This window comes from Liolophura sinensis, chromosome 10, assembly GCF_032854445.1.
Source record: "Liolophura sinensis isolate JHLJ2023 chromosome 10, CUHK_Ljap_v2, whole genome shotgun sequence".
In the NCBI taxonomy this organism is placed as follows: domain Eukaryota; kingdom Metazoa; phylum Mollusca; class Polyplacophora; order Chitonida; family Chitonidae; genus Liolophura; species Liolophura sinensis.
Genome location: NC_088304.1, coordinates 33,821,083 through 33,832,639, shown reverse-complemented (window position 1 = coordinate 33,832,639; position 11,557 = coordinate 33,821,083). Strand labels below are relative to the sequence as shown.

Below are 11,557 nucleotides of genomic sequence, written 5' to 3'. Positions count from 1 at the left end.
TGAAACCAGGGGTCTTCCACAATGGTTCAGGTATGTAAATAACATTGCGAAACATTGTCAATATTCCACTTCTCTATCAGGATTGCATGCATGTTCTGTATCATTATTATCATTATTGGTATATATGATAAAGCATTGGCACCATTGTGGGAATTGTACATTTGGAAGGAAATCAATGTACATTCACAGTTGTTTCATTTTGCCGAATACTAAAATTTATGACAATAAAATAAGAGTATCAAAAATATATATATCAAATTAAAATGAGGGAATAAAAAGAATTACAAATCGTTCTGTTAAATTTATTTATTTCAAAAAAACGACGTATCGAAATAGTAGGAGCAAAATTTACGTGAGAATATTTTCTTTCAGGAAGATACTGGTTTCTCTGAAATATTCCATTTCTACGTAATACATTTATCTATGAATTTGATTGGTGTTTTACGCCGTACTCAAGAATATTTCACTTATACGATGGCGGTCAGAATTATGGTGGGAGGAAACCGGGCACAGCCCGGCGGAAACCCACGACCATCCGCTGGCTGCTGGAAAACTTTCCCACGTACGACCGGAGAGGAAGCCAGCAAGAGCTCCTAGCGCTCTGTTAAATAATGTCGTTATATTTTAACTATTCTAGATCATGAATTCCTTTCATTTCCGCTGTTTATTGAAGAAAAAATTCCTCACCCATGGGTCAATCTGGCTAAAAGCAAAGCTTTACACCGTTTTCCAGCGCCACCTTGTTTGGTCCCCGTAGTGCATTGTCAAAACTGGCATTGAAAGCTCGCACTGCATTCTTTTGATATGGGAAACAAGGGGGAATTATCGTTCCAATGAGGAAATTAATATGATCTGATTTGTTTTAAACCCAGTAGGATCTCCATTCCTGACATTTAAGAATGTTGCCTTTATACGTCAATACGTGAACCAGACATTGCAAACAGTATGCTATTCATGAATACGCAAGTGCGTTGAAAAAAACATACACATTTTTTTGAAATAGCATTCAAGATTATTTTGATAACAAATCAAAGTGATTTTTTGTACAGATATACTTCAGTGGCGTTTTAAATGCATGGCGTATCCAAATGATGTTAAAGTTTTTCTCACATCTCAGAGGTGGCAATACATATATTTTAATCGTTGAAAAACTTCCGAATTTGTAATATTAAAAACAGTTTATATCTTACACCACTTGGTCCAAATTTTGTAGATAGAACGCGACTGGAGTTGAGAATCGGTCTTCCTCGTAGATTCTCCAAGCGCTCAAACCACTCAAATCTTGAATTCAGCAATAACTTCGCTTTTCTATTCACATTTTTGCAGGGAGAAGGAGGGTAGTAAACGTTTGCACCAAAAGTGACAAACCCTATCCACGAAGTCTTCTTGCATTAGTTATTACTGTTCCAAAGCTACGTGTTTTTGCTAGTGTGCATATTGTAGCACACTAGCAGAAAGCAGTGACGTTACATATAATTTCCACTTCTGGCTTGTCTACTGTGAAATGCTGGGTAATAACCTTTCGAAATATAAATGGGCATATACATGTGTATGAAAACATATATACCCAGCTGGGATTTCGCAGAGGGACATACGTTTACAATAAAGACTATATTTATTTATTTATTTATTTATTTATTTATTTATTTATTTATTTGATTGGTGTTTTGCGCCGTACTCAAGAATATTTCCCTTATGCGACAGTGACCTGCGTTTTGGTGGGAGGAAACGCGGCGGATAAAGAGGATAAGAGTGTGTTTTAATTTTTCACGTCTGGTGGCGAAGAGACAAGTTCATAGTTACCTTTTGGATGCAACAAAAGAGCCGTCTGGTTACGGAAAGTAATGTAACACAAGAAAATAACGACGTATCTAAACAGTAGTAGCAACGTTTACGTGAGAATATTTCCTCTCAGGAAGACACTGGTTTCTCTAATATATTCTATTTCTACGTAATATATTTATCTATCTATTTGATTGGTATTTCACGCCGTACTCGAGGATATTTCACACATACAACTTCGGTCAGCATTCTGGCGGGAGGAAACCGAGCAGAGCCTATCCATCCGCAGGCTGCTGGAGACCACGTATGACCAGAGAGGAAGCCAGCATGAGCTGGTCTTGAACTCTCAGCGACCGCATTGGTGGGAAGCTCCTAGGTCATTGCGCCTTGCTGGTGTGCAAGCCCTTTCACCAGAGAGCCCCCCCCCCCCCCCCCCCTGCGCAATACACGCATCAATGTGGTAGGAAGATTTCGTGCTAAAAGCCCCTGCACTGTGTCATCTACTGTAAACTTTGTTAGCCACAGTAGGAACTGTGGAGGGGAGTCTAGCTGGCTCCTTTGCTTAAAGGATACATGAAAAGGTGTTATAAAACAAAGGGTATGGTTGTAAGAAATATTTGAGACAGACATGCCCAAAAATTTAGATTTTTTTTCATTCTGTTTTGAGGCATATTTTGAATTTCACATCTTAAACTCCATATTAAGAAATATAAACCAAGCGTTTCATGCATCGTTTAAAAAGTGCTGCAACTATGAAGATTTTGACCAATGAGGCCTCGTGTTCGAATCCAGTCCTCGCCGTTTGGTCTGCTTCCTTCACTTAGTAGGTTTATGGGCTAGCTGACGAAGGCCGATGCAGTAGTCCAGGTACTCCGCTATCCTCCACCTGCAAATCAGATGGCCGCCAATACAACCGATACATAACTCAGCAATTAAATGAATAATTAAACTCTGGTCCGGCTAAAATTCGAGGTACCAAACTTAACGGATTATATATGACATGCTCTCCTGAGAAACTATGGATGAATAACGTGTATACTGACATAAGAGTAGTTTTTGACATCACTGTAGTCTGGACAACATTCAGTTCGCTAGCTTTATAACTTTTTATACACTTGTATTTTAGATGGCGCATTGTCTGACCTCCTTCCTTGCAGCCGCCGTGGTCATGTGTGGTCTTGGCTGGACTCATGTCTCGGCATATGAATCCCATGACTATAACGGTAAGTCCTTATAGTACGGAGGCCTATAAACTCGAGGGGCTAGACCCGTGTTTGGTATTTTTATATCTGGACTCCTCCATTTATTCACAGTTTATGAACCAACAATGCCCCATAGGCGTTTCTTTTCAAAGAGAACAAAAAAAAAATATAAATAAATAAATAAATTAAGGATACATATATTAAAACCAAATTTGTACACCAAAAGCAGTCGTCTGATACTCGTCCATTGCATGGCGTTTATTGCCAATATTTCAAAAGCATTGATTTTTCAAAGAGAATTCAAGAATTGAACAACAATAAATATACCGTGTAAAGTCTAATTCTAAAGTATATAATGTATTCAAGGTTATTTTTGTCATAGATTCATCGTAACCAATCATCTAGATAAAAATCTTATTTCGTCCAAGTAAGGCAACATTCCTACAATATTCAAAGTATATTAATTTTAGTTTAAAAATGTATTCTATTGTTTATATTTTTCAGTTCCGGTGTATAAGGAGACTCAGTTGGATCAAGCAAGACGCCTGTTGAAGAAAGCTGAAGAACAGAAGTACAAGGCGCATGCTGCGCTTCAAGCGGCATTACAAAGCAGCGAGTCTTTACGATCAGCCGTCGAACTGAAAAAAGGCGAAGTTGAAAAGCTGCACGAGCTTATATACGCTCTTGAAAAGCAGAAGGAAAAAGCATATGCCAGAAAGGAGTATGCATATAAAGCCGCAGAAGAGGCATCAGAACTGGAAGAGTCGACCGCAAAATATGTGGAGAATTTACAGGAGCAAGCTGAGGTGGCAAGGAAGTTGGCGGCAGCTAAGGCTTATGAGGCAGACCAAGCATGGGCAGCAGCGAACACCGCCCAACAGTCCGCCGATTACCCCGATGCCCCATATATTCTGAACCTAGTGGAAGAGGCCCGGCTTGCAGAGAAAGCTGCACTGGACGCCAAACACGCAGCAGATTACGCGGACGAAGAGTTGGCCAAGGCTGAAAGTGAAAAAACGATGGCTTGGATCAGAGCCTCGTCAGCGTTTGAAGAGCGCAGCGTGGCGGAAGCGGTGTATGACGCCAAGTGCGAAGCTTTGGCCAATGCTAAAGCTGCTTTCGATAAGGCCCGTAGTGAACTTGTTGTCGCAGAAAAAAATTTAGCCCCTGTTGAAGCGAAGATCAAAGAGTTGAAGAGCGTTTTCGAAGAGAAGGCTGCTCGTGTGAAAAAACTTCAAGAGATTGTCAAGAGTATGTCCGTCCCTGTAACGTTTTTGTACTAGCCGGGGCCTCCGTGGCTCAGTCGGTTAAAGCGCTGGCGCATCGTAATGACCCAGGAACGGTCGTTGTGAGTTCAAGTCCACCTCATGCTGTCTTCCTCTCCGGCCGTACCTGGGAAGGTCTGACAGCAACCTGCGGAAGGTCTTGGGTTTCCTCCTTCCATAATGATGGCCGCTGTTATACAACTGAAATATTCTTGAGTACGGTGTAAACCAACAATTAAAAAAAAAAGAAAAAATCATGTCAAATTTAACAGAATAGATTTGGTGTGTAGGGATAACACAGTTACCATGGGATGAATCACTCTGTTAACCTCTTTCCGTGTAAAGGAAGTGGCTCCAGTCGGCGTACTTGACTGTTCCTGTTGAGAATTTGATCCTGTGATCCCTGATAATGCCATTATTGTTTAATGGCCGTAAGTGGGAAGGTCTGTCAGGAGCCTGCGGTTGGTCGTGGGGTTCCCCCGGGCTCTGCCCGGTTTCCACCCACCATAATGCTGTCCGCCGTCGTATAAGTGAAATATTCTTGAGTACGGCGTAAAACACCAATCAAATAAATATAAATGAATAATTTTGTACTAGTCATGACACCATTCTAGGAAGTAAATTCAAAAAAGTCTTTAAAGGAAATGTGTGAATTCTTCTAAAGTTTAGTTTTCTTTAGAAAAGGTTAACAGCGATTCTTGTATGCCAAGACGAACCAGTATTGTCCAAATGAAAAGCTAAAGCATACGTGGTGTCAAACATAAACTAACCATGATAAATAACATTGTATTTACAGAGTTGGAAGCCTTCACTGGAAAGTATTACACACCGCACAATTCTGGGTATCCAGATAATGGGGATGGCAAAGAGACTGGTGGCGGAAACAGAAGGCAGATAGGGAATAGAGACGAGAATGGTGACGGCAAAAGAAGGCGTAAAGGGAGTAGCGAAGAGAGTGGCGAAGGCAACAGAAGGCGTAAAGGGAGTAGCGAAGAGAGTGGTGAAGGCAATAGAAGGCGTAAAGGGAGCAGCGAAGAGAGTGGTGAAGGCAACAGAAGGCGTAAAGGGAGTAGCGAAGAGAGTGGTGAAGGCAACAGAAGGCGTAAAGGGAGTAGCGAAGAGAGTGGTGAAGGCAACAGAAGGCGTAAAGGGAGTAGCGAAGAGAGTGGTGAAGGCAACAGAAGGCGTAAAGGGAGTAGCGAAGAGAGTGGTGAAGGCAACAGAAGGCGTAAAGGGAGTAGCGAAGAGAGTGGTGAAGGCAACAGAAGGCGTAAAGGGAGTAGCGAAGAGAGTGGTGAAGGCAACAGAAGGCGTAAAGGGAGCGGCGAAGAGAATGGTGGCAGACAAGGAAAAACTGGTAACAAAAAACCTAATGGCAAAATTGTAAAAACCTACTACACGCCATACGCTTATGAACATGACAGATATCAGCCTGTCAGATATCAGCAAAAGGCGTCTCGGCAATGGGTGCCCTCCCAGAGGAAAGTTAATAACAGGGGAAGCAGAAAGAGTGAATCAAGTGAGGAAGACGATTGATGTTTCTGAAGCCAATATGCTGTCCATGCCGTCCCACAAAGTCAGCTTCATAGAATAGCACACTGTTTATACTACTGGTGTTCGGGTTCATAGCGTGGCTGTAAGTGGTATCGTAATGACACATCTCAGCATTGAATGTCATTTATCAGCACTAAATGACACAGCTCCTTATAAATCTTCGCATTTAATGACACTACTGTGTATTAAATGACGCTTCTCCACAGTTGCCACAAGAGAGGTTTTTTTTCACAAATCATTTTTTATCGTAATGCCTGAAGCACAAATATATAAATAATACAAACCATCGTTTTTTCTCCAATTGTTTATGATCAATCATTATTCCAGTCATGTTTTGCTTATTTGGAAACTTTGCCAATTTGGAACAGACGCGACCTGTGTGTATACGGGTGAAAGACGGTCAAAGGTTCGATCTCACAGCCAGCATTTGTGACACTAACCTCTTCGTGACACCTTCCATGAGTACATAGATTTTTGCCTTTGCACGTGGAGGAAGATCGATGATCGATTAATTTATACAAGTAATATACTGAAGACTTGATTGGAACTCCTAAGGTTGTTAAAGCGAAAAAACTAAATGACATCAGGGTTAAGAGAAAAGCACATAAAACATTGTATCTGAAAATAAGGTTACTTTTATTCAATGAATTACATGCCGAGAAATGTTTGAATTGTTAGGGGCCTTTGGTGGGCACTATTCATAATACACGTCGCCAATGACATCAAACAACTTGTTGTACACCTATTTGTTTAGTTGAGCTAGCGCAGTACCATGCCTCAGCAGCCTGTCATTAATGCGGCTGTAGTGAGTTCAAGTCCAGCCCATGCATGCTTCCTCAGGTTTTGACAAACCCAGCTTGTAGACCAGCCCGCTGTAAGGTAATTATGCTTTCGATTACATGTATATCTATGTCAAGGGGACAATAAAGCATATTATACATTATATACAAACTGTGTCATCTATGAGTTTGTTGTTCGTTTAGAACATTGATTTAGCCTTGTAATGATTACTATCACATAAACCAGTCACAGCTATTTAAATCATTTTTTTTGTTTCCTTGTGGCCTCCGAGTTTGCCCTACTTCTTCACAGAGTGGCAATTGTAAACACTAAAAAATAACCTTTTAAATTTAACAGGTCTGTTATCTGTGTGGTGCTAGAATGTATTGTCATTGCAGCAGATTATTTTCCCCTAGCGTCAGATTGTTCTTTTAAACACAACACATATTCCATTAATTCATCTTCAAAATTGTATAATAGACCAACAAGACACTATGTAGAATATGACAGAAATTAGCATTATGTTATAATAACAGAAAATATTTTACCACCACTCAGGTAACAGGTTATTTCTTGAGTGGATACCACAAACTTCAGACTCACATATATGGGGTTTTAATTGCGGCTTTAAGTCAGTGGGTTTATCAAGTAGCTGCTGAAAGTCGGTTGTTTACCCCGGGAGATTCCGTTTTCTCTACCCAGAAACCTAGTAATGCAAAGGAAACTTTCACGCGCACAGCCTTAATCACCCAGCATTCATTCAATTCGTCAATCAGTCAGTGAAGTCTATACACTGAGAGAAAAATCTGGGTCAACTGACTCAAAAATCTGAGTTATGCAATTGAGTTATTTCACCACAGAAAACTGTCATATGACCACATCAGCTGAGTCATGAGTGAGTGAGTGAGTGAGTGCTTGGGGTTTAACGTCGTACTCAACAACAGCTGTCATGAAAGTCATCTGGCTATATTGTTGACTCACTTGGTTAATCGGAAAACACGCAGGTGCGTCTCGCAGGTTGAATTCACCCAGTTGTATCTCAGTTTTTTGAATCAGTTGAAGGAAACTTCTATCTCAGTGCTAGAAAACAGTGTCCCAAGCTGAGATCACACTGGCACAGATTTTAACAATAGCTATCGAGAACAATGTTCACAAGAATTCAAGTCATGTCCAGTCGAGTCATACCTAGGATTTTACCATAGGTAATCTTGATATGACTTCGCTTAACGCTCAGTGTACTAGGGGTTAGGCCACGTACAACTCGACTAAGTGTGATTATCTGGTGTGCTTGACATGACGTTTTAGTGAGACAGCACTGTAAATATGCCAGCATTGTGTCAGCAATGAGATTTATCCGAAATGTTGTTGAACGCGGCGTAAAACCCCAGTCAAAAAATGAAATAAAAAATCAGGAGCAGATTGTGCCCAAAAATTTGTTTTTGTGTGCACGTCATTGTTAGTGGATAAAACACGAGCAACAAGCGCAGAAAGCATTATCCACGAATGTTCAGTTGCCATTTAAAGGTCGAGAATACATAAGAAACATAAAAAACAGTTGAAAACAACTTTTGTATGGTGGGTAATTGGGGCCACTTCATGGTAAATATTGTCTTCGTGTAATAATGTCATAAATATATATACATAAATATTATCATAACTCAAACTAAATGTATGTGCTTGGAGATAAACAGCACAGTTACACTAAAAAATTTTATTAGACATGCATCACATCCGTATTTAGAATATTATTATGCAAAGACGATTTATACCAAGGGGTGGTACCAAATACCCATTATACGAACATATTCAATTATCTTTTTCTGCTGAAAGAAAGAATCGAATAAAAAATTTCAAAAACCGTATTTACAAATAAGTTATTTAAGCTGATTTTAGCATGATGTTTATGTTTTCTTCTCCTTCAAACGATAGATTCACATTGGCCAAATTGTACACTATCTTCCATAAATGTCGAGGCATTGTTCGATTGTTGGTATATTACACATGTTAAAACACAACAAAAAACCTTCATATTTACACAGACAGGTGCAAATTTAGATCAGATAGGAAACATTCTTGCGGGATGACGCAGAAACATTAGCAAAGATATGTTAGAGGTTCCATTAAATAATGGTTACACTTCATGTACGATTGCATAAAACTAACATGGCGTGCATGTATGTGGCCTGATTATATTTGCATTTCTTATAATGCCTCATTGGGCTTCTCTGAGACTTTACACAAGCTCACTAAAACATTGAAAATTTTGTACCATTTTTAACCACAAGCACGAGAGTTCGAATACAACCTCGTTCTAGGTAGGACAAAATCAGTCATTTACAGACCACTTAGTTTACATCACCTGTTTCGTAAACCTGCGTTGAATAAATGTAGCAGCTTATCGAATTGTACCATGTATGTATGCTTGGGGTTTAACGTCGTACTTATCAATTTTTCAGTCATATGACGACGAGGAGTCATTAGGTTTGTGTGTACATATTTTGTGTCTTCTTGTGGCAGGGTTAGTCCATGTCGAAAAAGTGCTGCCACCACTAAAGCATCATGCTGAAGACACCAGACATGACTACTCAGCCAGTCACATTATATTGACACCGGGCCAGCCAGTCATGTTTCCTTGCTCTAGCCTCTCAGTGCAGAGCGCCAAGCGATTCAGCAGCAAGTACCATGTGCGAAGTATCAAATCTTTGGTATGAACCAACCTGGGTTTGGCCCCTCTAACCATTAGGCCACCGAAACGATCTCTACGAATGTGTACCCTGAGAATTGGAATTTGAACATATTTTTTCTGAATTATATTTTAATTTTAAACGGTTGTGACGCCATACTATTGTTCCAAATCTGCATCATTTGTTTTAATGTTATATTTGTTTTAAACTTCTGTTGCAGGAACATAATTCACTTTGTCATCAGAAAAAGCATAAGGGGCTCCCGATGGCGAAGTGGTTAGTGTGCGAACACGGCGCGATAAACCCAGGAGTCTCTCACCAATGCGGCCGCTGTGACTGCAAGTCCAGCTCCATCCGTACGTGAGAAGATCTGACAGCGACCTGCGGAAGGTCGTGGGTTTCCTCCTTCCATAATGATGGCCGCTGTTATACAACTGAAATATTCTTGAGTACAGTGTAAACCACCAATTTAAAAAAAAAAAAAAATCATGTCAAATTTAACAGAATAGAGTTGGTGTGTAGGGATAACACAGTTACCATTCGATGAACCACTCGCTGTTAACCTCTTTCCGTGTAAAGGAAGTGGCTCCAGTCGTACTTGACTGTTCCTTTCCGTAATATTTCGCTGTTTCTGTACAAAGTTGTTCGTATGGCAAAGACGTAATTCACATGCTCTGCGTCGCCACAATATGGCTGAAATACTGCCGATGTGGCGTTAGGTCATACTCACTGATCCAGAAGCACTGCAGGTTAACAGCGGAGAATGATGTGTGTTACGTAGCTTGGGATCTACATGCTTAGGCGAGAAACTATCAACATTACATGCAGGAGGAATAATCTCTACCGGTATCCTCTCTCACTGCTTGTGGTACCTTGGTGACAATAAGCTATCAACGACGCTGAAGCGGCCGTTTGTGCAGTTGGTACGTTCGTTGATTTGATTTGATTGGTGATTTACCGCGTAATCAAGAATATTTCATTTATACTACGGAGGCCAGCATTATGGCGGGAGGAAACCGAGCACAGCTGCTAGCAGACCTTCCCACATAGGACCGGAGAGGAAGCCAGCATGAGCATGAAACCACTGGATACGTTCGTTGAAGTCCAGTCTTCCAACAATTTGGCGTGCATATCTGTACATCACGTGGTCAAATCAGCCAATAACTTGCCAGTCAGATAGGTGATTTATTTTACGCTCCCTGATGTCCTCCCCCAAATATAATTGACAGCCATCGTATAAGTCAAAACTTCTTGAGGGTGACGTTAACCGACAATCAAAAAGAAAATAGAAATATTCAAATGCGCATACCAAGGACAGAGCTCTACATCAGGGTGTCTGTCAGTCACGTGTTAGTCACGTGTTAGCATGTCCGTTCTCGGTTATGATTCAATTTAGTAATTAACATAACGTGATGGATGACCTTTTGTTTGATTATTGTTTTAAGCCATATTCACACGATATCTCACTCACACGATGAAGCAAATTTTATGGGAATGGGAAACCAGAGCACCAGGAAGAAGATAGAATGCCCGGAGTATCCAGGGTCCGCTTATTTAAAACTGATTTAAGATTTATTTACAGATTTAACTTTAACCCATGCCTTCGACTTTACACTTAGCCAAAAAAAAATGTGTTTAACATTATATTAAATATGAACTACAACTTCTGCTCTTATAATACTTTGAAAAACTCATTGGCTGCTGGTTTTGGCTAAAAATTTAAATATAAAAATGACAATACTAGTATTAGCTAATAGACTTTCGAACAACTGGGCCCTGAGTATTACTCCACATGTGACACATATCACATCCGCAGAAGGCACGTGACCTCAAATAAACTTCATTTATAACATCACACAAAGGCGACGACACCAAGGTCCCGAGATTAGTGAAAGCGCGAGATTTGTTGAGAGTATAGACAATCTTCAAGGTTCAAATGTAACTCACGCAGTTGAAGTTTCTCTCCAGTCAATATCCTGACTGCTATGCAAGTGATATATTCTTCAGAACGATGTAAAACACCAATAAAATAAATAAATAAATGAAATATAGCTGCTAAAGCAGAGATGCCGGGGTTCAAGCCGATATTTCCATCCTATGCAACTTCACTTCCGGTTAATAGAATGGTGTCTTTATGCATTGAGAGATAAACAACTTAATTACAAAGTATACATCCTTCCTAGCCATCCATGCACATGTCGATCTTTAACGCATTGCAAATATGCAAAACATAGTCAATCGGTCTTTAAAGATTTTTAAACCATTTGAAAGTCCAGTATTTATTTATTCA

The 11,557-nt window shown here is 40.1% G+C and overlaps 1 protein-coding gene across 1 annotated transcript in view; it reads left to right on the top strand.

Moving 5' to 3' along the window:
- Positions 1-2,908: 2,908 nt before the first annotated feature.
- Positions 2,909-11,557, top strand: part of LOC135477139 (plectin-like) — a 28,323-nt gene continuing 19,674 nt past the window's right edge. The window contains exons 1-3 of the mRNA XM_064757294.1: positions 2,909-3,005; positions 3,489-4,235; positions 5,046-5,768. Coding sequence (XP_064613364.1) covers positions 2,909-3,005; positions 3,489-4,235; positions 5,046-5,768 — 1,567 coding nt within the window. The remainder of the gene's footprint in view (positions 3,006-3,488; positions 4,236-5,045; positions 5,769-11,557) is intronic.